The sequence below is a fragment of the Oncorhynchus kisutch genome, unplaced genomic scaffold (genome assembly GCF_002021735.2).
Source record: "Oncorhynchus kisutch isolate 150728-3 unplaced genomic scaffold, Okis_V2 scaffold1828, whole genome shotgun sequence".
NCBI classification, from domain to species: Eukaryota; Metazoa; Chordata; class Actinopteri; order Salmoniformes; family Salmonidae; genus Oncorhynchus; species Oncorhynchus kisutch.
This window is the reverse complement of record NW_022263773.1, coordinates 4,761-32,495: the sequence shown is the minus strand read 5'-3', so window position 1 is coordinate 32,495 and position 27,735 is coordinate 4,761. Positions and strand designations below refer to the sequence as shown.

At 39.6% G+C, this 27,735-nt stretch overlaps 1 protein-coding gene and 1 long non-coding RNA gene across 4 annotated transcripts in view; one reads left to right on the top strand and one right to left on the bottom strand.

The window, feature by feature from the left end:
* Nucleotides 1-27,439, bottom strand: part of LOC116368090 (B-cell receptor CD22-like) — a 29,803-nt gene extending 2,364 nt beyond the window's left edge. The window contains exons 1-11 of one of the 3 annotated variants that reach the window (XM_031819088.1): nt 26,827-27,439; nt 4,889-4,966; nt 4,008-4,319; nt 3,681-3,890; nt 3,166-3,498; nt 2,784-3,071; nt 1,738-2,004; nt 1,110-1,373; nt 744-1,007; nt 484-574; nt 324-378 (exon numbers count right to left, since the gene is read on the bottom strand). In XM_031819088.1, coding sequence (XP_031674948.1) covers nt 324-378; nt 484-574; nt 744-1,007; nt 1,110-1,373; nt 1,738-2,004; nt 2,784-3,071; nt 3,166-3,498; nt 3,681-3,890; nt 4,008-4,319; nt 4,889-4,943 — 2,139 coding nt within the window. In that variant the 5' untranslated portion in view covers nt 4,944-4,966; nt 26,827-27,439. Of the gene's footprint in view, nt 1-323; nt 379-483; nt 575-743; nt 1,008-1,109; nt 1,374-1,737; nt 2,005-2,783; nt 3,072-3,165; nt 3,499-3,680; nt 3,891-4,007; nt 4,320-4,888; nt 4,967-19,269; nt 19,502-22,261; nt 22,498-22,591; nt 22,647-22,808; nt 22,900-23,130; nt 23,395-23,685; nt 23,941-24,034; nt 24,359-24,539; nt 24,750-24,866; nt 25,185-25,743 lie in introns of those variants that run through there. The other 2 variants (XM_031819087.1, XM_031819089.1) reach the window with 2 other exon arrangements.
* On the top strand, nt 20,038-25,649 carry LOC116368091 (uncharacterized). The gene is made up of 3 exons (XR_004208484.1): nt 20,038-20,448; nt 21,725-23,437; nt 23,841-25,649. It is a non-coding gene; the product is annotated as an uncharacterized LOC116368091 (long non-coding RNA).
* Nucleotides 27,440-27,735: the final 296 nt, after the last annotated feature.

Below are 27,735 nucleotides of genomic sequence, written 5' to 3'. Positions count from 1 at the left end.
TTCTCTGTTTCCAACAGACTCACCTGTACATTCTCTGTTTCCAACAGACTCACCTGTACATTCTCTGATTCCAACAGACTCACCTGTACATTCTCTGTTTCCAACAGACTCACCTGTACATTCTCTGATTCCAACAGACTCACCTGTACATTCTCTGTTTCCAACAGACTCACCTGTACATTCTCTATTTCCAACAGACTCACCTGTACATTCTCTGATTCCAACAGACTCACCTGTACATTCTCTGATTCCAACAGACTCACCTGTACATTCTCTGATTCCAACAGACTCACCTGTACATTCTCTGTTTCCAACAGACTCACCTGTACATTCTCTGATGTGTCTCTTGTGTCAGAGGTGGATTTGGAGGCCTTCTTCCTGGTTTACACATTAATTAATACATTTATTATTGAACGAATCAATGAACAAAGTAAGTTCATAAAAAAGAGTTGGAGTGAAATAATCTTTAAAAGAATCTCTCACCTGAACCACATGAGTCCAGAGAAACAGAGGATGAGAACCAGAACAACCACTATGATTCCTACAGCTGTAGTCAGAACTGAGGTTTGTTTCCCTACAATAAAATATGGATGATATGGGTACAATAGAACAATATTTGTTAATAACTGATCTAATCTGAATGTATATATAATTATAAAACAAAGTTGTATAAGCTAAAGTACAATTATTAATATTAGATTGAAACATAATTTTGTGTTGAAATATATAACATGAAACTTCACCTGGTATAATGATCATCACAGCTGTAGAGTTCCTAGATCCTCTTCTATTCCAGGCCTCACAGTGGTAATGTCCACTGTCCTTAGACTTGAAGTTACTGATGTTGTACATCTGTCCACATCCATTTAGAAAAGTCTCATTTTGAAAGTACCAGGTGTATTTGTCCACAGGTGGGTTGGCATCACTGCTGCAGGTCAGAGTCACTGAACTGCCCTCCACTATTCCACCAGAGGGACTGACTGACACTGAGGTGTTCTTTGGGCCGTCTGGTGGACAATATGTAACAACAGTGTATTAAATAGTGTTTTTCTTGTTATTGAAATATGAATTTAAATGTGATCCTCTGATTAAAGATGAGGTGAACTTACACTGAACGTCCACAGACACAGAAGAAGAGTTGAGACGTCCATATTTATTCTCAGCCTCACAGTAATATTCTCCTCTGTCCTCAGAGATGATGTTAGTGATGCTGTAACTCTGTCCTGATGCTTTTGGTGAGGTTACGTTCTTCTGGTACCAGGTGTATTTGTCCACAGGTGGGTTGGCATCACTGCTGCAGGTCAGAGTCACTGAACCTCCCTCCACTATTTCACGAGAGGGACTGACTGACACTGAGTTGTTCTTTGGAGTATCTAGTAAACGAGAATATGTCAGAGGTTAATGACTGTAGTATATTTACAAATGAAATGTAAAAAATTAATTTGAATTTGACAGATGATTATAATGGTCATCATATATATCAAAATCTGTGAAGCCAGACTATTAAAAATAGAAAAGAAATAGAATAGAAATGTCTCGAGGATATGACAGTAGTATATTTACAAATGACATGTCAAAAATATATTCTCTGTTAAGTCAGAGAACTATCTAAAAATATAAATTACACAAATGTTAACAATAATACACATTTGGAGATGTTATGCATAAGGGCTACTTAAATTAGTTCTAATTGTTTTGCTACCTTCTCATTCAAACACTGAGCTGTACTTTACTCACACTTCACATCCATGTTAATGGTCCTAGACATGTCTGTCCCCATCTCATTCTGGGCCTCACAGTGGTACTCTCCACTGTCAGATGACTGGATTTGTTTGAAGACATGCTGTGGTCCTGTCATACTCTGATAGCCACCTCCATTCTTCTTGTACCAGGTGTATATGTCCACAGGTGGGTTGGCATCACTGCTGCAGGTCAGAGTCACTGAACTGCCCTCCACTATTTCACCAGAGGGACTGACTGACACTGAGGTGTTCTTTGGGCCGTCTGGTGTTGAAGATGACAGAACAAATAAGAACCCATATACCATGTAAGGAAGCAAGAGATGATGTAAATTAGTATAGATTAGTATATTACACTGACATGTAGAACCATGTATTACAGAGATGATGTAAATTAGTATAGATTAGTATATTACACTGACATGTAGAACCATGTATTACAGAGATGATGTAAATTAGTATAGATTAGTATATTACACTGACATGTAGAACCATGTATTACAGAGATGATGTAAATTAGTATAGATTAGTATATTACACTGACATGTAGAACCATGTATTACAGAGATGATGTAAATTAGTATAGATTAGTATATTACACTGACATGTAGAACCATGTATTACAGAGATGATGTAAATTAGTATAGATTAGTATATTACACTGACATGTAGAACCATGTATTACAGAGATGATGTAAATTAGTATAGATTAGTATATTACACTGACATGTAGAACCATGTATTACAGAGATGATGTAAATTAGTAGAGATTAGTATATTACACTGACATGTAGAACCATGTATTACAGAGATGATGTAAATTAGTAGAGATTAGTATATTACACTGACATGTAGAACCATGTATTACAGAGATGATGTAAATTAGTATAGATTCGTAGATTACATTGACATACAGAACCATATATTACAGAGATGATGTAAATTAGTAGAGATTAGTGTATTACACTGACATGTAGAACCATCTATTAAAGAGATGATATCAATGACTTTCACTGTAGATATATCAACACTCCATGTACTCACATCTGACAGTGAGAGTCTCTTCTGGAGAGAGGATTCTCTCTAAGCCTTCTACAGCACAGGAGTAGTTCCCTGCATCCTCACTGCTGACTGGGTCTAGGATCAGGCTGTTATAACTGGTGACTGGGTCTAGGATCAGGCTGTTATAACTGGTGACTGGGTTGGTCAGACTTTGTCTGTTCTTGTACCAGATGTAGGTGGGGTTGAGACCGACTGTACATTGGGTTCTACATCTCAGTGTGACTCTCTCCCCCTCTGACACAGACGTAGGATCCATCTCTAACAGGATATCTAAGAGGAAACATTAGTCATATTTGACTCCCGACTGGCTTGTCATGTGATTAGACTTGTCCTATTACAGTAACAACTGTAGGTGAAGTATTACCTGTGACAGTCAACATCAGACCAGGAAGGCCAGAAAATCTCCCCTCTTTTGTTGTTATTAATCTGAATATGTATTCAGCCGAGTCCTTCTCTGTCAGGTGTGTTATTGTCATGGTGTGGTGGTTCTCTGTGTTCCTATTGTACTCCACACGACCTGTATACTCTGGATATGACCTGACATCTACAGGGTGTTTCTGTGTAAACCAGAATGAACCTTGTTCTATATAACTAGTGGGATGAGTGTAAGAGCAGGATATGTTCACTGTGGAGCCCTTCAAGACACAGATTCTCCTCTTGGTGTAAGTCACCCTCCAGCAGTTGTGACCCTGAACACCTGAAACATAAAGAGGCTCTCTGTTAATAGTTTCAACTTTTCATGTCTTGTTTCTGTAGGTGCAAAGTAAAGAAGTAAACTGTTCATTTCAAGTCATTTCAGTATGGATCACAACCATTTGAGCTGGTGGTATTGCTAGAGTGAAACACTGTGTTTGAATCAACACTTTTTTCCCCACTTACACACTGCAGGAGAGTGGAGATCCTCATGGCCTTTTACAGCACAGGAGTAACTATTGTCATAGTTACTGGAGACTGAGTATTTGTACTGGGGGGAGGTGCTCTCATCTAGACGTTGTCCGTTCTTGTACCAGATGTATGTGGGGTTACCAGTCAGAGTACAGGTGGTGCTACAGGTCAGTGTGTTGTCATATATCCTCTCCACCTTTAGATCTGAAGGGAGAGGTTATGAAACAATAATGGAGGAAGTCTGTCAGTCACCACCATTTCACTGGTCTCATAGAACATGTAATAAATAACTTGACCTGTACGATACTATTTATACAGTACCTGTGAGACTGAGAGTGAATCCATATGAATATTTCCATTCTGAATACTGGTTTGTTTTATATCTGAAGTGATATGTTGTTATGTCACTCTGTCTCAGGTCTGTGATTCTCAGGATACAGTCCTTCTCTGTAGTTCCACTGTACTCCACACGACCATCATACTTAGGGTCCCATCTCAGATCATAAGGATTCAACCATGTGTTAAACCAGACTATCTCTGTGACTTGGGTCACACTGGGAACAGGACAGCGCATGTCCACTGATGACCCCTTTAAGGCACAGACACTCTTCACAGTATTTTGTCCCAGAACACCTGAAACACAGTGTCACAGGACTCAACCTTGAGAGAACTTCATTTGTGACGTCAAGACTATAAAAAAACAGACATTACAATATTACATCCAAATGCATGTAAACATGTGCAGGATACTGCAGGACCCATCTACTCAAATGTACATTCCCTTATATCATCCTAGTATTCATTTCAATAAACATCATGGAAGTAAAAAGCATTCCAGTCAATTCAGAAAGTTAACCAAATTACAATTCCACATTTTCTAAATGTTCCTAATTCAAAAGATTTGAAAATAATTGGAATTGGAATTTCAGTCTACTTCCTGAATTGAGTGGAATTGAGATGGAATTGACCCCAACCCCGCTGGTGGTTGACAACCTTCTTATTCTGCTACTGCTGCTGATATGCAGAAGTGTGAATGGAAACCAGAGATAAGCATCAATCAGTGAGGTGTGAAATATAACTATTTAAAGGGAAGTGGAGACACCTAACAGAAAACACCAGAATAACATTATGATTATTTTCCTTTTAGAAATGTCTTTAGATTGATATACAGGGCAACTAAAACATTATGAATGAGACCATACCTGCTACAGACCAGAGAAAGACCACCAACACACTACCTGCTGTTCTCAAGTCCATTGTTGCATCTCCCACCCTGCAGTCTTAGAAACATAAACAACAACTCTATAGCTGGTGAATAACTCCACCTGATACATTGAAGTAGAAACTGTAAACGGGGTACAGGGCCTCATTACTGAAAACAAAACAGTATCATATTGTGTTGTGTTGTATTGTGCTATATGGTTGTCTATGTGAATACTGTCTGTCTGTAAGTCTATTGCACTATGTATGTAATGTGTGTGATGTGTTGCATGTCTGTCTACGTCTGTCTACTTAAACTGGCATGATGCAAAAATAAATTCCTAATATATACAATTGTCATCATCATCATTATAAACAACAACAATAACTTATTCAACATCAACAGTATTACTGTAAACACACATTTCTATATTGATCGTTCTGAAGCTGTTTTATTCTCAGAACCCCAAATATAGGAGGATAAATGTTCAATCCTCTACAGTCCATCAAGCTGTACAGCAGCATAAAGACTGACCACCAGGTTCAATGATAGCTACTATCCTCAAGCTGTGAGGCTAAACAGCGACTGACACACACACACACACACACACACACAAATACAGACACTATCTGTAGTAAAGGCCCATAAGGCCCATGGAGTCTGTATCAAAGTCTAGAGAGCTGGTTGTTATGGATGTAGAAAAGTTAAAACACACATCCTACACAGTATAGATGTCAACCCTACTCCCTATCAGTCTGGTCCTAAAGGGCCCTCAGATAAATCCACTGTGTAATTCACACCCATGGGGGCGGACACGTACACACACACTGCAGTGTTTAAATATTGGTTTGAATGTCTTTTTTTACCCTGGTTAATCATCTCATCTCTATGTAGATCAACACTCCTACACTGACACACTTTATGAATACTGACCCTGATGTAACAACCAGAACACAGCTCAAAACATAACAACAAGTAGAATTATACATTACCCTCAAGTATATGACTTATGACTAAAAACAAATAACCCAAAACTATATTTCAAGACATTGTCAAGAGTACTTACAGAGTGAAGTGAAGAGGAGAGGTCTTGTACAGTGAGTCAACTGACTGATAGTGAGTGGAAACTGCTAGTAAGTGTCAGTTCTGTGGTTGATACATATTTAAAGTAGATGACACAGTCCTTTCCTTCCTCTTTAAGACACTAACATGCATGACGACCAGAACAGCACATCAGAAAAGGGAGGTTACTGTATTAAAATGGGTCCTACATTTCTATAATGGACAAAATGTCACCCATTTCCGCTTTTATTTAAATACAGAACCATGTTAACAATATGTTGACTATTCTCTATGGAATGTTTATAATATCTTAGAATGTGTTGCCTTGTCCCTCTGAGTTCTACATGGAACAGGTCAAAGTTCCATTTACATTTGGTCAGTTCCATGATGTCATTCATTCTATTCTACAAACACATTCAATTTCCTCTCCTCATCAGCTGCATCAAAGTGGTACTGAAGGTTCCAGTGTTCTAGAGTAGAGCTCCTCCTACTGGCATCTCAACATTACTGCACCATCCTAATAATAATGTCCTCAATAATAGTAACACCTTACAGAATACTTTTAAACTGGAAGAACTTGTCCTGATTGGTGTTTTTAAATCACTGATGAATGATCTTGAGACTGATTCCCTGACCTGTCTATGTTTTTAAATCACTGATGAATGATCTTGAGACTGATTCCCTGACCTGTCTATGTTTTTAAATCACTGATGAATGATCTTGAGACTGATTCCCTGACCTGTCTATGTTTTTAAATCACTGATGAATGATCTTGAGACTGATTCCCTGACCTGTCTATGTTTTTAAATCACTGATGAATGATCTTGAGACTGATTCCCGGACCTGTCTATGTTTTTAAATCACTGATGAATGATCTTGAGACTGATTCCCGGACCTGTCTATGTTTATAATTTGCTGTTTTTGATTTTGTTATTCTCTCTGGAATTCTATGGGATTTACTAGATGACTTGTAGTTTTTCATGTTGTTTTCCTGTCATTTTTGTAATGACTTGGTGCTGCCTATCTTGGCCAGGACACTCTTGATAAAGAGATTTTAAATCTCAATGAGCCCTTCCTGGTTAAATAAATGTTCAATAGAAAAATAATAAAGAAGAAATAATCTTGTGCTGATGTCAACATTACAACCTGAATCAGATAGAACGGTGGAACAACACTGGCTACACCAACACACTGATGTCAACATTACAACCTGAATCAGATAGAATGGTGAAACAACACTGGCTACACCAACACACTGATGTCAACATTACAACCTGAATCAGATAGAATGGTGAAACAACACTGGCTACACCAACACACTGATGTCAACATTACAACCTGAATCAGATAGAATGGTGAAACAACACTGGCTACACCAACACACTGATGTCAACATTACAACCTGAATCAGATAGAATGGTGAAACAACACTGGCTACACCAACACACTGATGTCAACATTACAACCTGAATCAGATAGAATGGTGAAACAACACTGGCTACACCAACACACTGATGTCAACATTACAACCTGAATCAGATAGAATGGTGAAACAACACTGGCTACACCAACACACTGATGTCAACATTACAACCTGAATCAGATAGAATGGTGAAACAACACTGGCTACACCAACACACTGATGTCAACATTACAACCTGAATCAGATAGAATGGTGAAACAACACTGGCTACACCAACACACTGATGTCAACATTACAACCTGAATCAGATAGAATGGTGAAACAACACTGGCTACACCAACACACTGATGTCAACATTACAACCTGAATCAGATAGAATGGTGAAACAACACTGGCTACACCAACACACTGATGTCAACATTACAACCTGAATCAGATAGAATGGTGAAACAACACTGGCTACACCAACACACTGATGTCAACATTACAACCTGAATCAGATAGAATGGTGAAACAACACTGGCTACACCAACACACTGATGTCAACATTACAACCTGAATCAGATAGAATGGTGAAACAACACTGGCTACACCAACACACTGATGTCAACATTACAACCTGAATCAGATAGAATGGTGAAACAACACTGGCTACACCAACACACTGATGTCAACATTACAACCTGAATCAGATAGAATGGTGAAACAACACAAACAAGCAGAGACATCAGTATGATCATCACCATAGTCTGCTGTATTGACTGCTGCTGTACATATACTGTATAGTCTAATATAGCCTGTTATCCATATATAGTCTAATGTAGCCTGTTATCCATATATAGTCTAATGTAGCCTGTTATCCATATATAGTCTAATGTAGCCTGTTATCCATATATAGTCTAATGTAGCCTGTTATCCATATGTAGTCTAATGTAGCCTGTTATCCATGTATAGTCTAATGTAGCCTGTTATCTATATATAGTCTAATGTAGCATGTTATCCATATATAGTCTAATGTAGCCTGTTATCAATATATAGTCTAATGTAGCCTGTTATCCATTTATATAGTCTAATGTAGCCTGTTATCCATATATAGTCTAATGTAGCATGTTATCCATATATAGTCTAATGTAGCCTGTTATCCATATATAGTCTAATGTAGCCTGTTATCCATATATAGTCTAATGTAGCCTGTTATCCATGTATATAGTCTAATGTAGCCTGTTATCCATATATAGTCTAATGTAGCATGTTATCCATATATAGTCTAATGTAGCCTGTTATCCATGTATAGTCTAATGTAGCCTGTTATCTATATATAGTCTAATGTAGCATGTTATCCATATATAGTCTAATGTAGCCTGTTATCCATATATAGTCTAATGTAGCATGTTATCCATATATAGTCTAATGTAGCCTGTTATGCATATATAGTCTAATGTAGCATGTTATCCATATATAGTCTAATGTAGCCTGTTATCCATATATAGTCTAATGTAGCATGTTATCCATATATAGTCTAATGTAGCCTGTTATGCATATATAGTCTAATGTAGCATGTTATCCATATATAGTCTAATGTAGCATGTTATCCATATATAGTCTAATGTAGCCTGTTATCCATATATAGTCTAATGTAGCATGTTATCCATATATAGTCTAATGTAGCCTGTTATCCATATATAGTCTAATGTAGCATGTTATCCATATATAGTCTAATGTAGCCTGTTATCCATATTGTCTAATGTAGCATGTTATCCATATATAGTCTAATGTAACCTGTTATCCATATATAGTCTAATGTAGCATGTTATCCATATATAGTCTAATGTAACCTGTTATCCATATATAGTCTAATGTAACCTGTTATCCATATATAGTCTAATGTAGCATGTTATCCATATATAGTCTAATGTAGCCTGTTATCCATATATAGTCTAATGTAGCCTGTTATCCATATATAGTCTAATGTAACCTGTTATCCATATATAGTCTAATGTAGCATGTTATCCATATATAGTCTAATGTAACCTGTTATCCATATATAGTCTAATGTAACCTGTTATCCATATATAGTCTAATGTAACCTGTTATCCATATATAGTCTAATGTAGCATGTTATCCATATATAGTCTAATGTAACCTGTTATCCATATATAGTCTAATGTAACCTGTTATCCATATATAGTCTAATGTAGCATGTTATCCATATATAGTCTAATGTAACCTGTTATCCATATATAGTCTAATGTAGCATGTTATCCATATATAGTCTAATGTAGCATGTTATCCATATATAGTCTAATGTAACCTGTTATCCATATATAGTCTAATGTAGCATGTTATCCATATATAGTCTAATGTAACCTGTTATCCATATATAGTCTAATGTAGCATGTTATCCATATATAGTCTAATGTAACCTGTTATCCATATATAGTCTAATGTAACCTGTTATCCATATATAGTCTAATGTAACCTGTTATCCATATATAGTCTAATGTAGCATGTTATCCATATATAGTCTAATGTAACCTGTTATCCATATATAGTCTAATGTAACCTGTTATCCATATATAGTCTAATGTAGCATGTTATCCATATATAGTCTAATGTAACCTGTTATCCATATAGTCTAATGTAGCATGTTATCCATATATAGTCTAATGTAGCATGTTATCCATATATAGTCTAATGTAACCTGTTATCCATATATAGTCTAATGTAGCCTGTTATCCATATATAGTCTAATGTAACCTGTTATCCATATATAGTCTAATGTAGCCTGTTATCCATATATAGTCTAGTGTAGCCTGTTCTCCATATATAGTATAATTAACCTGTTATCCATATATAGTCTAATGTAGCCTGTTATCCATATATAGTCTAATGTAACCTGTTATCCATATATAGTCTAATGTAGCCTGTTATCCATATATAGTCTAATGTAGCCTGTTATCCATATATAGTCTAATGTAGCATGTTATCCATATATAGTCTAATGTAGCCTGTTATCCATATATAGTCTAGTGTAGCCTGTTCTCCATATATAGTATAATTAACCTGTTATCCATATTGTCTAATGTAGCCTGTTATCTATATAGTCTAATGTAATGTGCTGTCCAGATACTGTAAAGTGCATATCATGTCCATATAAAGAAGCATTTACATATTAGAACTAATAACTAGTAAATTAATAGGATCTCTGTGTAAAGAACGTATGGTTCAGGAGGCCTGTAATAGGTCTATCTAGGACAGGAAGGTAAAACAGGAATGTGATGCTGAGTGTGATCTATACCAACAAAACCACATCCCACTATCACTGTGTCTCATGTTAATACTACTCCTAAGCACAACCCACCATCACTGTGTCTCATGTTAATACTACTCCTAAACACAACCCACCATCACAGTGTCTCATGTTAACTCTACTCCTAAGCACAACCCACCATCACTGTGTCTCATGTTAATACTACTCCTAAGCACAACCCACCATCACTGTGTCTCATGTTAACTCTACTCCTAAACACAACCCACCATCACTGTCTCATGTTAATACTACTCCTAAACACAACCCACCATCACTGTGTCTCATGTTAATACTACTCCTAAACACAACCCACCATCACTGTGTCTCATGTTAATACTACTCCTATACACAACCACCATCACTGTGTCTCATGTTAATACTACTCCTAAACACAACCCACCATCACTGTGTCTCATGTTAATACTACTCCTAAACACAACCCACCATCACTGTGTCTCATGTTAATACTACTCCTAAACACAACCCACCATCACTGTGTCTCATGTTAATACTACTCCTAAACACAACCCACCATCACTGTGTCTCATGTTAATTCTACTCCTAAACACAACCCACCATCACTGTGTCTCATATTAATTCTACTCCTAAACACAACCCACCATCACTGTGTCTCATGTTAATTCTACTCCTAAACACAACCCACCATCACTGTGTCTCATCTTAATTCTACTCCTAAACCTTTTATGAAACATTCACTCAATCACTCTTACTCTTACCGTCACTCTTACTTTAGGTCATTTTCAAAAAGTCCCCACTATAATGTATTCTTCTCAAACGGACACGTGTATGTGAGAATCTTACCTTATTAGGCTCACATTTGTCAGGCAAAAATATTACTGTATAAGCAACATGTACAGGATATATCTCTCAATCAAATGTTCAAAAAAAGTATCCACTATAATCTACCACTGTCTGAGCCCTTAAAATAACATGCAAACCTCTCCACCACAGTCTACTGCTCTCAGAACCCTCACAAGAACATGCAAACCTCTCCACCACAGTCTACTACTCTCAGAACCCTCACAATAACATGCAAACCTCTCCACCACAGTCTACTACTCTCAGAACCCTCACAAGAACATGCAAACCTCTCCACCACAGTCTACTACTCTCAGAACCCTCACAATGACATGCAAACCTCTCCACCACAGTCTACTACTCTCAGAACCCTCACAAGAACATGCAAACCTCTCCACCAAAGTCTACTGCTCTCAGAATCCTCACAAGAACATGCAAAAGTCATGCCCATAACAGAGGATTATGGTTCATGGCTATAGACAAATAATAAATTATACATATTTTAAGATATTGTCAAGCATACTTACAGAGTGAAGGGGAGAGAGGTGTTGTAATGAACTATCTGTCAGTCTGAAGAAACAGACACTGACTGTGAGGTATGAGGTCTGTGGTTGACACAACTTTGAAGTTGTGAAAGACCATAGAGTTGGATAAAAGGCACACTAGCTACAAAGGCTGTTTAAGCCTGGGCATAACATTGTTTGCATCCTTTCAGTTTGTTTATCGACTGTCATTAAAATCATGGAGGTTGAAGAAGAAGAAATGTACTACTTTAAAATAGAGAGAGCCGTCAGTTGAGCTGCCGATATTGTCACAGAACCCATCATGAAAAGATGCAAAGCCCTGCCCTCTATCCAACTCTATGTCAGGGACCAAGATGCTGATTCAGAGAGAGCTTCCTTCCTCATTCACACAACGCTGTGTTCAAGAGCATCAAAACTGTGACGTGTGATGGGTACATTCTGACTGACTGACTGATCTACAAATCGGCTTGCATGATAAATAATTACCTTAGATTACTCGTAGGTCAGTCAGTCTGGACTCGCCTTTAAAGCCGGCTGCAATGTCGAACGCGGCCACATTTACATGCTTGACAGCCATTATGTCATACAATATTATAATAACTGTGGAATATGTTTAAAATCTTTTTCTTATTTTTAGGAATGACAGGCTAAACTGTAATGTTAAAAAAACAAAAACAGTTTGAATGAATTGTCTTAAACTTTGAGCTTATTTACAACATGATGCATAAATTACACTGAATCATACTTTATCTAAAGTAGGTAGAAATTCATAATTTTATGTAAAAAAAGTGTGATTACGGTATTAATATTCCTTCTCATTAATACCATTGCTCAATAATGTCTGACAGCAATACAAGTACATCATTTCAACACATCAAGATAAACTTGGTCTGAGACTTTACACATTAAAAAGCTGTTGTCAATGTTATCAGTATCAGTCACTGAGAAAAGCACATTATGTAATAAAAAAATATCTAAATGGCAAAATGAAAAAGAGCAGAAGCATAATATATTTATCATCATACATTTACATAATTATCTAGTAAGTAAGTAAATGCAACTGTACAACTGAACTAAAACTACAGAAAACGTTCTGGATATGGTAACAATATGATAGCATGAGAATAAAGGTGTGAGGCCTAGCTTTGGTTTGATGCTGTAGCTCTTCAGTCCAAGTTCTGTTTTGGTTCTCTTCAGTCCAGGTTCTGTGATGGTTCTCTTCAGTCCAGGTTCTGTGGTGGACGAGTCTGAGGCTGGTATAGGAGCCGTGCTCTCTCAGCGCTCGGGTACGCCACCGAAGCTCCGCCCCTGTGCCTTCTTCTCGAGAAAGCTCAGCCCGGCAGAGCGAAACTATGATGTGGGGTACCGGGAGTTGTTAGCTGTTGTCAAGGCGTTGAAGGCGTGCAGACATTGGCTTGAGGGGGCTAAACACCCTTTTCAAATCTGGACGGACCACCGCACCATGGAGTTCATCCGTGCAGCGAGGAGACTGAATCCTCGTCAGGCAAGGTGGGCCATGTTTTTACCCGTTTTGTTTTCACCCTTTCCTACAGACCAGGTTCCCAGAATGTGAAGGCAGACACACTGTCCCGGCTGTATGACACAGAGGAGCGGCCCATGGATCCTACCCCCATACTCCTGGCCTCGGCGCCGGTAGTATGGGATCTGGACGCGGACATTGAACAGGCTTTACGTGCAGAGCCCGCTCCCCTCCAGTGTCCCGCTGGGCGTCTGTACATTCCGTCTGCTGTCCGTGACCGGTTGATCTACTGGGCCCATACGTCACCCTCCTCTGGTCATCCAGGCATCGGTCAGACGGTGCACTGTTTGAGTGGGAAGTACTGGTGGCCTACCTTGGCCAATGACGTGAGGGTTTATGTTTCCTCCTGCTCGGTGCACCCAGTGTAAGGCTCCTAGGCACCTGCCCAGAGGTAAGCTACACCCCTTACCCGTTCCACAACGGCCATGGTCGCACCTGTCGGTCGATTTCATCACCAATCTCCCCTCCTCACTGGTCGTTGTGGATCGTTTCTCTAAGTCCTGCCATCTCCTCCCTCTGCCCAGTCTCCCTACGGCCCTACAGACTGTGGAGGCCTTGTTAAGCGTCAGTTGGAGTGGTGGAATCGCGCTGTCTGGAGGGCTGAATCACGCTTCACCAGGCCTAATCGCTCAACATCAGCCGCCAATCTCACTAATGCTGTTGTGGTTGAATGGAAGCAAGTCCCTGCAGAAATGTTCCAGCATTTAGTGGAAATCCTTCCCAGAAGATTGGAGGCTGTTATAGCAGCAAAGGGGGGACAAACTCCATATTAATGCCCATGATTTTGGAATTAAATGTTCTGTGAGCAGGTGTCCACATACTTTTGGTCATGTTGTGTATATACACTGAGTGTACAAAACATTAAGGACACCTTCCTAATAATGAGTTGCACACCCCACTTTTGCCCTCGGAACAGCCTCAATTCATCAGGGCATGGACTTACAAGGTGCCCAAAGCATTCCACAGGGATGCTGGCCCATGTTGACTCCAATGCTTCCCACAGTTGTCCTTTGGGTGGTGGACCATTCTTGATACACACAGCGCTTGATGGGTGGCTACTTTGAAGAATCTCAAATATTAAATATATTTTGATTTGTTTAACACTTTTTTGGTTACTATATGACTCCATATGTGTTAGTCTTCACTATTATTCTACAATGTAAAACTAGTACAAATAAAGAAAACCCTGGAATGAGTAAGTGTGTCCAAACTTTTGAATGGTTCTGTATATAGTGTATAATGTGTATATGTATGGTGTATTATACAGGGCACATTTCAAAAGAGACCTAGTTCTCAATATGTACTCCATGTTAAAATAAAGGTGAAATAAAATAAACAAACGTTATTTGGGTATGAGTATGATAAAAGGTACCTCTCCATGGGATCTCCATTCTCCCTTCTAACCCTCTATGTCCCCAAAGAGAGACACCTACCTTGGAAGGTCAGTGAACAGTTAGGGGGTCAAGAGCCACGCCATGTTGGAGACCATAGCACTCATTCTATATGACATCCCATTCTCACTAAACAATGATGTATTTTATTCTCACTAAACAATGATGTATTTTATTCTCACTAAACAATGATGTGTTTTATTCTCACTAAACAATGATGTATAATATTCTCTAACTACTAGTTGGACAAAATGGTGGACTGTTATTCTTCGAAGAACAAAAGTCTTTAAACCATCAATAATCTCACTGCTTGGTCTGAATTTATTAACTGTGAGATGTATTATTATCAATGACTGAACATTCCAGAATGTTCCATCTCTCAGTGTTCTGGAATGTAACACCATCACTGACTGAATTACCCTCCACACTCCAAACATCCATGTTATGTCATATTGTGTCTGTGTGTTTTAGAAATGACAATGAATAATATTTAATGTAACTGGTTGTGTGTCTTGGTGCCGGATATATATTTTTTAACCTTTATTTAACTAGGCATTTCAGTTTAGAACAAATTCTTATTTTCATTGACAGCCTAGGAACAGTGGGTTAACTGCCTTGTCAGGAGTAGAACGTCAGCTCAGGGATTCGATCTTTCAACCTCTCGGTTACTTGTCCAATGCTCTAACCACTAGGATACCTGCCACCTATTGCTCCTTCTGAAAGTGTCTGTATATTTTGTGCATTCATGATGATGGTGATGAAGGTGAATTAACCACTATTGCTCTCCAAACCAATGTACATTTCTTATTTGTAGTTACTGTATGTACTGTACAGTAGAAGAGGTGTGATTTTGAAAGCTTTCCATTTAGTCTCCATTGAAGATGATGTTATAACAAGGTGAAAACAATGACGATGAAGTTTATTCATTAATGTCACACTTCACACACTAGCTTAAAAAAAACTACATTAGATAAAAGCGATAAGAACCTTGCATCAAGCAGAACTCTTTCCTGGACATAAAAACAAAATAATATACCAAACTTATACTACGTGTATCATCTAATAGTACCATGTGAAGTAATACAATATAATAGAAGCAGATATGACTTTCTGGTTCTAAGCTTCATACAGCATATAGTCTCACAAGGCTGATGATTGTTTCAGAAATATAACATGCAAACATATATAGTTCTATTAAATACAACTGGACCTTGAGGTTGTTTACTTCAGAAATACAACATTTTGGGAAAAAGATACTGTAATCAGAAATGTTTCCAATTTTTTTTTAAATGTTAAGGTCCTACTTAATCATCATAGTTTAAAAGGCTAAACTGACCCTAGATCCGAACTGCTACTCTAAGTGTGAATAGAGTAGTTCTGTGTGGCCCAGTTTGTACAGCATGGTGCATGGGTTCAATTCCTGCTTGTCACGCCCTGACCATAGAGAGCCCTTGGTTCTCTGTGGTGTTGTAGGTCAGGGCGTGACTAGGGGGGGGGGTTCTAGTCTTTTCATTTATATGTTGGTGCTCTTAGTATGATTCCAAATTAGAGGCAGCTGATGTTCGTTGTCTCTAATTGGGGATCATACTTAAGGGTTCCCTGTTTCCACCTGCTTTGTGGGATATTGTTTTGTGTGAGGGCATTCAGCACCACGTAGTTCACGGTCGTTGTATGTTTCTTGTTTTTGGTTGAAGTTTCACTGCAAATAAATATGTGGAACCCAACTCACACTGTGCCTTGGTCCGTCCATTTCAACGAGCGTGACACTGCTGGGACTACACATACGATACATGTATTTGAACATGACTGTAATGACTGAGTGAATTTGGATAAAAGTGTCTGCTGGATGGAAAATATTATTACATACTATTATAAACTGGGTGGTTTGGGTCCTAGATGCTGATTGGCTGAAACAGCATTTCAGAAGTGTATACTGTATATCAGACAATATACCACGGGTATGATGCAAACATACTTGTTTACTGTTCAATTTATGTTGGTAACCGGTTTATAATAGCAATAAGGTACCTCAGGGGATTGCAGTATATGGTCAATATACCACGGCATGTTCACTCAAGAACAGCCCTTAGCCGTGGTACAGTATATTGTCCATATACCACAAACCCCTGAAGTTTGTTATTGCTATTATAAACTTAAGCAATAAGGCCTGAGGAGGTGTGGTATATGGCCAATATACCATGGCTAAGAGCTGTTCTTATGCACAACGCAACACTGAGTACTTGGATACAGCCCTTAGCCCTGGTATATTGGCCACATACCACAAACCCCCGATACAAGGGTTTATTTATATTTATACAAGGTTTTTGTCAAACTTGTTCTGTTCAGGTCTTCCTGGTTCTGGGTTTGTTCTGTTCAGGTCTTCCTGGTTCTGGGTTTGTTCTGTTCAGGTCTTCTTGGTTCTGGGTTTGTTCTGTTCAGGTCTTCCTGGTTCTGGGTTTGTTCTGTTCAGGTCTTCCTGGTTCTGGGTTTGTTCTGTTCAGGTCTTCCTGGTTCTGGGTTTGTTGTGTTCAGGTCTTCCTGGTTCTGGGTTTGTTGTGTTCAGGTCTTCCTGGTTCTGGGTTTGTTCTGTTCAGGTCTTCCTGGTTCTGGGTTTGTTCTGTTCAGGTCTTCTTGTTTCTGGGTTTGTTGTGTTCAGGTCTTCCTGGTTCTGGGTTTGTTGTGTTCAGGTCTTCCTGGTTCTGGGTTTGTTGTGTTCAGGTCTTCCTGGTTCTGGGTTTGTTCTGTTCAGGTCTTCCTGGTTCTGGGTTTGTTGTGTTCAGGTCTTCCTGGTTCTGGGTTTGTTGTGTTCAGGTCTTCCTGGTTCTGGGTTTGTTCTGTTCAGGTCTTCCTGGTTCTGGGTTTGTTCTGTTCAGGTCTTCTTGTTTCTGGGTTTGTTCTGTTCAGGTCTTCTTGTTTCTGGGTTTGTTCTGTTCAGGTCTTCCTGGTTCTGGGTTTGTTGTGTTCAGGTCTTCTTGTTTCTGGGTTTGTTCTGTTCAGGTCTTCCTGGTTCTGGGTTTGTTCTGTTCAGGTCTTCCTGGTTCTGGGTTTGTTCTGTTCAGGTCTTCTTGTTTCTGGGTTTGTTGTGTTCAGGTCTTCCTGGTTCTGGGTTTGTTGTGTTCAGGTCTTCCTGGTTCTGGGTTTGTTGTGTTCAGGTCTTCTTGTTTCTGGGTTTGTTCTGTTCAGGTCTTCTTGGTTCTGGGTTTGTTCTGTTCAGGTCTTCCTGGTTCTGGGTTTGTTGTGTTCAGGTCTTCTTGGTTCTGGGTTTGTTCTGTTCAGGTCTTCTTGGTTCTGGGTTTGTTGTGTTCAGGTCTTCTTGTTTCTGGGTTTGTTCTGTTCAGGTCTTCTTGGTTCTGGGTTTGTTCTGTTCAGGTCTTCTTGTTTCTGGGTTTGTTCTGTTCAGGTCTTCTTGGTTCTGGGTTTGTTCTGTTCAGGTCTTCTTGTTTCTGGGTTTGTTCTGTTCAGGTCTTCCTGGTTCTGGGTTTGTTGTGTTCAGGTCTTCTTGGTTCTGGGTTTGTTCTGTTCAGGTCTTCTTGGTTCTGGGTTTGTTGTGTTCAGGTCTTCTTGTTTCTGGGTTTGTTCTGTTCAGGTCTTCTTGTTTCTGGGTTTGTTCTGTTCAGGTCTTCTTGTTTCTGGGTTTGTTCTGTTCAGGTCTTCCTGGTTCTGGGTTTGTTCTGTTCAGGTCTTCTTGTTTCTGGGTTTGTTGTGTTCAGGTCTTCTTGGTTCTGGGTTTGTTCTGTTCAGGTCTTCTTGTTTCTGGGTTTGTTCTGTTCAGGTCTTCCTGGTTCTGGGTTTGTTGTGTTCAGGTCTTCTTGTTTCTGGGTTTGTTCTGTTCAGGTCTTCCTGGTTCTGGGTTTGTTATGTTCAGGTCTTCTTGTTTCTGGGTTTGTTCTGTTCAGGTCTTCTTGTTTCTGGGTTTGTTCTGTTCAGGTCTTCTTGGTTCTGGGTTTGTTGTGTTCAGGTCTTCTTGGTTCTGGGTTTGTTCTGTTCAGGTCTTCTTGGTTCTGGGTTTGTTGTGTTCAGGTCTTCTTGTTTCTGGGTTTGTTCTGTTCATGTCTTCTTGGTTCTGGGTTTGTTCTGTTCAGGTCTTCTTGTTTCTGGGTTTGTTCTGTTCAGGTCTTCTTGGTTCTGGGTTTGTTGTGTTCATGTCTTCTTGGTTCTGGGTTTGTTCTGTTCAGGTCTTCTTGGTTCTGGGTTTGTTGTGTTCATGTCTTCTTGGTTCTGGGTTTGTTGTGTTCATGTCTTCTTGGTTCTGGGTTTGTTGTGTTCAGGTCTTCCTGGTTCTGGGTTTGTTCTGTTCAGGTCTTCTTGGTTCTGGGTTTGTTGTGTTCAGGTCTTCCTGGTTCTGGGTTTGTTGTGTTCATGTCTTCTTGTTTCTGGGTTTGTTGTGTTCAGTTCTTCCTGGTTCTGGGTTTGTGGTTCTGGGCCTTTGTGTTCATGTCTTCTTGGTTCTGGGTTTGTTGTGTTCAGGTCTTCTTGGTTCTGGGTTTGTTGACTGTACTGTAGATCTCAGAGGCATCCACCTCAGCTGCTTGTGCTGCTGCTGGTCTGAGGAGAGAGAAACAGAAATGAAACAAAGGAACCCTATACCCTTTATAGTGCACTACGTTTGATCAGGGCCTATAGGGCTCGGTCAAAAGTAGTGCACTAAATAGGGAATAGAGTGCCATTTGGAACTCATCACTCCCTCATTATAGTCATGTCATGGTAATTGTCTTGAGATGTCCATTGTTGGGTTGGTAGATTAAGGAAATGACATCACTAGTAGTCACTAGGGGTCAACTGTTTTGCGTATTGATGACATCTCCTACAATAAGCAGCAGCATATGAATGACCTTAATGCAGAATATGGTCACAGGGGGGCAGCAGTGAGGCGGTTACATTTCACAGCAGCTTATTGCAGATCCTCGTCCTGTTTCTGTTGTTGAGGCATGAATTACCTTAATGCAGAATATGCATTATTGATGACATCATCATTGTCTACTCCTCCAATGAGCACATGGCCGTACCTACATATGAGGACACCGGATGTTTGTTTTGAAAATAATAATAGCCTAATACATATACTCTACACAATAAAGAAAATTAATTATGAATCAATTTAAATTAAGAAATGAACATCTAAATATTGCTCCCAGTGTTGTTCAAAGCTTATTTTCTTGATCTGACTAATCGCTCCTGCCTCTTTGTGAACGAGAGGAATCATTAACTGTGGTTCGTTGGTTATGTTTGCCTGCTTCCCCTGGATCTTCCTCCCTGATTTGCTTTTCAGCAGCACATTCACCATTCTCTCAAACGGCTAATTCCCCTTCTCGCTGAACAGGCCGAGGGCGACTTGAAACTAAATACCCCAACTAGCAGATAGCTCTGCTGACAATCTGATGGCGAGATGCCGAACAAAAGGCATTTTCTTTTGTCTATCTCTCAACTCCGGTCGCTTCTACAGACATCCACCAAACAAAAACATCACTCTCGGAGAATGAGTGCACAAACTGGTAAGTAGACCCTCATAGACATGTCAGTTAGGTCGGGGGCATAGCTGCCAGCTGACATTTCTATTGCAGTAACATTGAAGGGGTCTGGTTAATATTACTTACACGGAACCCAAACCAGCTTTGCGCTATCGTGCATACATTTATTTTGCCCCCCCACACCAAACGTGATCACGACACGCAGGTTAAAATATCAAAACAAACTCTGAACAAATGACATTAATTTGGGGACAGGTCGAAAAGCATTAAAAATGGATGGCAATTTAGCTAGTTAGCTTGCACTTGCTAGCTAAATTGTCCTATTTAGCTAGCTTGCTGTTGCTAGCTAATTTGTCCTGGGATATAAACATTGTGTTGTTATTTTACCTGAAATGCACAAGGTCATTTACTCCGACAATTAATCCACACATAAACGGCCAACTGAATCGTTTCTAGTCATCTCTCCTCCTTCCAGGGTTTTTCATCTTTGAACTTAAATGGTGATTGCATCTAAACTTTCATAGTATTACCATGACGACCGGCAAAACAGTTAGTCTTTCAATCACCCACGTGGGTATAACCAATGAGATGGCATGTGGGTACCTGCTTCTATAAACCAATGAGGAGATGTGAGAGGCAGGACTTTCAGCGCGTTCTGCGTCAGAAATAGAAAGGACTTCTATTTTAGCCCTTGGCATGGCAGACGCTCCTTGGCTAATGGGAGCAGTGTGGGTGCTATAATTTAATAACATGGATTTCTAAATGTATTTTGTGACGCTCGCACACACGACGTGTCCGGTCTAGTCAGCATGTTAGCCAGCTAGAAGGATGAAGTAAGACGCTTTCGTTAAAAGGAGCCAACCTCAGCAGGAGCAAACCATAAGTCCTTTACAGAGAATAGGCTACTGAGAGAGACAGTGATGTGGGGCTCAGTGGAGAGGCTGAGGCAGGCTGCAATGCAGGTAGAAGTAGAGGAGACCAAGAGAGAGAGGAAGCAAGCAGAGAGAGAGGTTTTTACAGTGGTTCCCAAACTTGGGGTCGGGGCCCCATGTGGGGTCCCTTGAGAAAATCTGTACTAATCAAATCAACCAAACATGTTTCAATATGAACACCTCCACAGGGATCTTCCCTATAGTTCTACATTATAATACTATCAACATGCAAACAATACAGTGCTTGAAATGTCATATGTCTTTGTTTCTTCTCTGATTAGTGTGTCAGTGTGAATCATTTACCATATTTCCTCCCTTTCAGGTGTATAACATTACAACTGAATAGCTAATAGGTTATGTGTTTGTAGATGGACTGAGGTGAATTAATCTACAGCAGCCAAGGTGATAATGGACTGAGGTGAGAAAACCATCAGCAGCCAAGGTGATAATGGACTGAGGTGAGAAAACCATCAGCAGCCAAGGTGATAATGGACTGAGGTGAAATAACCCTCAGCTGCCAAGGTGATAACGGACTGAGGTGAAATAACCCTCAGCAGCCAAGGTGATAATGGACTGAGGTGAAATAACCCTCAGCAGCCAAGGTGATAATGGACAGGTGAAATAACCCTCAGCAGCCAAGGTGATAATGGACTGAGGTGAAATAACCCTCAGCAGCCAAGGTGATAACGGCTGGGGTCATTTTTGCTTGTTTTTTTCTGTTTTCCAAATACCATTTAAAAGTGTTTTAGTTGTGTAGAAATGCAGTAAATGAGATTCAACTTTCCACACCCCACCCCTCCCCCCCATCCAGATTTGGTTGTAAACAAGCAAACTTCTCCTTTAATGCTGTGTGTTCCCAATGTTCTAGTATTGACTCTGTTGCTGTAATGGCAGAATATGCTCACTGGGTGGCAGAACTGGGGAGGTTGAATTTCACAGCAGCGTATTGGACATCTTGGTCCTGTTTCTGTGGTTGATGCAGCTGGACGGTGGAGTACAGAGGCACTTCCTGGTTTTTGGAGCGAGAGAAGTGGACGCTGGAGTAGTGAACATCATCCTGGTCGTATGTGGACTCTGTCTGTGCTGCAGTAGGGGTCATGTCCATGTTTGAGATGTTGTCATACACTGGACTAGAGTCTCCCTGATGGAAAGAAAGAACAGACAACATGAGGAGTGGAAAGTTCCACAAAGAATACACAGTCATCACAGTCACCTTCTGATTCCAACAGACTCACCTGTCCATCATCTGCTGTGTCTCTTGTGTTGGAGGTGGATGTGGAGTTCTTCTTCCTGTTTTGAACAAGAATGAATGTATGAAGATATCAATCAATCAATTAATAAATTAAGTTACTTTTATTTATTTTTATTTAACTAGGCAAGTCAGTTAAGAACAAATTCAAATGTACAATGACTAAAGTGAAATTATATAAAAATATATGCAATATCACTCACCTGAACCACATGAGTCCAGAGAGACAGAGGATGAGAACCAGAACAACCACTATGATTCCTACAGCTGCAGTCAGAACTGAGGTTTGTTTCCCTATAATAAAATATGGATGACATGAGTACATGGCATGTTCTTATAATCTAAAATCTAACACATTATAGAATATCAACACAATACGTGTTAATACTTTGGGATCTTATAAAACTTGTGTCATCATAAGCCGAAACATAATTATAAACCAAAGTGTAATCAGTCAAAACACAATGATTAAGATCAGCTTGAAACCTGTCAATTTGTATTGAAGTATTGAAGATGTAACTTTACCTGCTACAATGATCATCAGAGTTGTAGAGTTCATAGATCCTCTTCCATTCTGGGCCTCACAGTAATATTCTCCTCTGTCCTCAGAGATGATGTTAGTGATGCTGTAACTCTGTCCTGATGCTTTTGGCGAGGTTACGTTCTTCTTGTACCAGGTGTATTTGTCCACAGGTGGGTTGGCATCACTGCTGCAGGTCAGAGTCACTGAACCGCCCTCCACTATTTCACCAGAGGGACTGACTGACACTGAGGTGTTCCTTGGGCCATCTGGTGTTGAAGATGACAGAACAAATAAGAACTCATATACCATGTAAGTAAGCAAGAGATGATGTAAATTAGTATAGATTAGTATATTACACTGACATGAAGAACCATGTATTAGAGAGATGATGTAAATTAGTAGAGATTAGTATATTACACTGACATGTAGAACCATGTATTACAGAGATGATGTAAATTAGTATAGATTAGTATATTACACTGACATGTAGAACCATGTATTGCAGAGATGATATCAATGACTTTCACTGTAGATATATCAACACCCCATGTACTCACATCTGACAGTGAGAGTCTCTTCTTGAGAGAGGATTCTCTCAAAGCCTTCTACAGCACAGGAGTAGTTCCCTGCATCCTCACTGCTGACTGGGTCTAGGATCAGGCTGTTATAACTGGTGATTGGGTTGGTCAGACTTTGTCCGTTCTTGTACCAGATGTAGGTGGGGTTGAGACCGACTGTACATTGGGTTCTACATCTCAGTGTGACGCTCTCCTCCTCTGACACAGACGTAGGATCCATCTCCAACAGGATATCTAAGAGGAAACATCAGTCATATTTGACTCCAGACAGGCTTGTCATGTGATTAGACTTGTCCTATTACAGTAACAACTGTAGGTGAAGTATTACCTGTGACAGTCAACATCACACCAGGAAGACCAGAAAATCTCCCCTTATTTGTTGTTATTAATCTGAATTTGTATTCAGCCGAGTCCTTCTCTGTCAGGTCTGTTATTGTCATGGTGTGGTGGTTCCTATTGTACTCCACACGACCTGCAGACTCTGGATATGACCTGACATCTACAGGGTGTTTCTGTGTAAACCAGAATGAACCTTGTTCTATATAACAAGTGGGATGAGTGTAAGAGCAGGATATGTTCACTGAAGACCCCTTCAAGACACAGATTCTCCTCTTGGTGTAAGTCACCCACCAGTGGTTGTGACCCTGAACACCTGAAACATAAAGAGGCTCTCTGTTAATAGTTTTAACTTTTCATGTCTTGTTTCTTTTGGTGCAAAGTAAAGAAGTAAACTGTTCATTTCAAGTCATTTCAGTATGAATCACAACCATTTGAGCTGTTGGTATTGCTAGAGTGAAACACTGTGTTTGAATCAACACTTTTTCCCCACTTACACACTGCAGGAGAGGGGAGATCCTCATGGCCTTTTACAGCACAGGAGAAACTATCGTCATAGTTACTGGAGACTGGGTCTCTGTACTGGGGGGAGGTGCTCTCATCTAGATGTTGTCTGTTCTTGTACCAGATGTAGGTGGGGTTGTCAGTCAGAGTACAGGTGGTGCTACAGGTCAGTGTGTTGTCATATATCCTCTCCACCTTTAGATCTGAAGGGAGAGGTTATGAAACAATAATGGAGGAAGTCTGTCAGTCACCACCATTTCACTGGTCTCATAGAACATGTAATAAATAACTTGACTTGTACTGTAATATTTATACAGTACCTGTGAGACTGAGAGTGAATCCATATGAATATTTCCATCCTGAATACTGGTTTGTTTTATATCTGAAGTGATATGTTGCTATGTCACTCTGTCTCAGGTCTGTGATTCTCAGGATGCAGTCCTTCTCTGTAGTTCCACGGTAGTCCACACGACCATCAAACTTAGGGTCCCATCTCAGATCAAAAGGCTTATCATTCAACCGTGTGTTATACCAGACTATCTCTGTGACTTGGGTCACACTGGGAACAGGACAGCGCATGTCCACTGATGACCCCTTTAAGGCACAGACACTCTTCACAGTATTTTGTCCCAGAACACCTGAAACACAGTGTCACAGGATTCAACCTTGAGAGAACTTCATTTGTGACGTCAAGACTATAAAAAAACAGACATTACAATATTACATCCAAATGCATGTAAACATGTGCAGGATACTGTAGGACCCATCTACTCAAATGTACATTCCCTTATATCATCCTAGTATTCATTTCAATATACATCATGGAAGTAAAAAGCATTCCAGTCAATTCAGAAAGTTAACCAAATTACAATTCCACATTTTCTAAATGTTCCTAATTGAAAAGATTTGAAAATAATTGGAATTGGCATTTCAGTCTACTTCCTGAATTGAGATGGAATTGACCCCAACCCTGCTGGTGGTTGACAACCTTCTTATTCTGCTACTGCTGCTGATGTGCAGAAGTGTGAATGGAAACCACAGAAAAGCATCACTCAGTGAGGAGTGAAATATGACTAGTTAAAGGGAAGTGGAGACACCTAACAGAAAACACCAGAATAACATTATGATTATTTTCCTTTTAGAAATGTCTGTAGATTGATAAACAGGGAAACTAGAACATTATGAATGAGACCATACCTGCTACAGACCAGAGAAAGACCACCAACACACTACCTGCTGTTCTCAAGGCCATTGTTGCATCTCCCACCCTGCAGTCTTAGAAACATAAACAACAACTCTATAGCTGGTGAATAACTCCACCTGATACATTGAAGTATAAACTGTAAATGGAGTACAGGGCCTCATTACTGAAAATGAACCAGGCTCATATTGTGTTGTGTTGTATTGTGCTATATGGTTGTCTATGTGAATACTGTCTGTCTGTAAGTCTATTGCACTATGTATGTAATGTGTGTGATGTGTTGCATGTCTGTCTACGTCTATCTACTTAAACTGGCATGATGCAAAAATAAATTCCTAATATATACAATTGTCATCATCATCATTATAAACAACAACAATAACTTATTCAACATCAACAGTATTACTGTAAACACACATTTCTATATTGATTATTCTGAAGCTGTTTTATTCTCAGAACCCCAAATATGGGAGGATAAATGTTCAATCCTCTACGGTCTATCAAGCTGTACAGCAGCCTAAAGAATGACCACCAGGTTCAATGATAACTACTATCCTCAAGCTGTGAGGCTAAACAGCGACTGACACACACACACACACACACACACACACACACACACACACACACAAATACAGACACTATCTGTAGTAAAGGCCCATAAGGCCCATGGAGTCTGTATCAAAGTCTAGAGAGCTGGTTGTTATGGATGTAGAAAAGTTAAAACACACATCCTACACAGTATAGATGTCAACCCTACTCCCTATCAGTCTGGTCCTAAAGGGCCCTCAGATAAATCCACTGTGTAATTCACACCCATGGGGGCGGACACGTACACACACACTGCAGTGTTTAAATATTGGTTTGAATGTCTTTTTTTACCCTGGTTAATCATCTCATCTCTATGTAGATCAACACTCCTACACTGACACACTTTATGAATACTGACCCTGATGTAACAACCAGAACACAGCTCAAAACATAACAACAAGTACAATTATACATTACCCTCAAGTATATGACTTATGACTAAAAACAAATAACCCAAAACTATATTTCAAGACATTGTCAAGAGTACTTACAGAGTGAAGTGAAGGGGAGAGTCTTGTACAGTGAGTCAACTGACTGATAGTGTGTGGCAACTGCTAGTAAGTGTCAGTTCTGTGGTTGATACATATTTAAAGTAGATGACACAGTCCTTTCTTCCTCTTTAAGACATTAACATGCATGACGACCAGAACATCATGTCAGAGAAGGGAGGTTACTGTATTAAAATGGGTCCTACATTTCTATAATGGACAAAATGTCACCCATTTCCGCTTTTATTTAAATACAGAACCATGTTAACAATATGTTGACTGTTCTATATGGAATGTTTATAATATATTAGAATGTGTTGCCTTGACCCTCTGAGTTCTACATGGAACAGGTCAAAGTTCCATTTACATTTGGTCAGTTCCATGATGTCATTCATTCTATTCTACAAACCCATTCGATTTACTCTCCTCATTATCTGCATCAAAGTGGTACTGAAGGTTCCAGTGTTCTAGACTAGAGCTCCTCCTACTGGCATCTCAACATTACTGCACCATCCCAATAATAATGACCTTAATATTGTTTGGCTAATAACAACATTCCAAACTGACAATACATTGGATAGAATGGTGAAACACAACACTGACTACTTGACAAAGTCACATTTAATCACACCAACACTTATGTCTGCAGTATTACAACACACCACTATCGTATTATGTTACACTGTAGACCCTTGTGTACAGTACTGGTAGTAGCATTAGTTAGCAGAGACATCACTATCATCATCACCATAGTCTGCTGTATTGTAGCCTGTTATCTATGTTGACTGCTGCTGTCCATATACTGTATATTCTAATGTAGCCTGATATCCATATACAGTGCCTTGCGAAAGTATTCGGCCCCTTGAACTTTGCGACCTTTTGCCACATTTCAGGCTTCAAACATAAAGATAT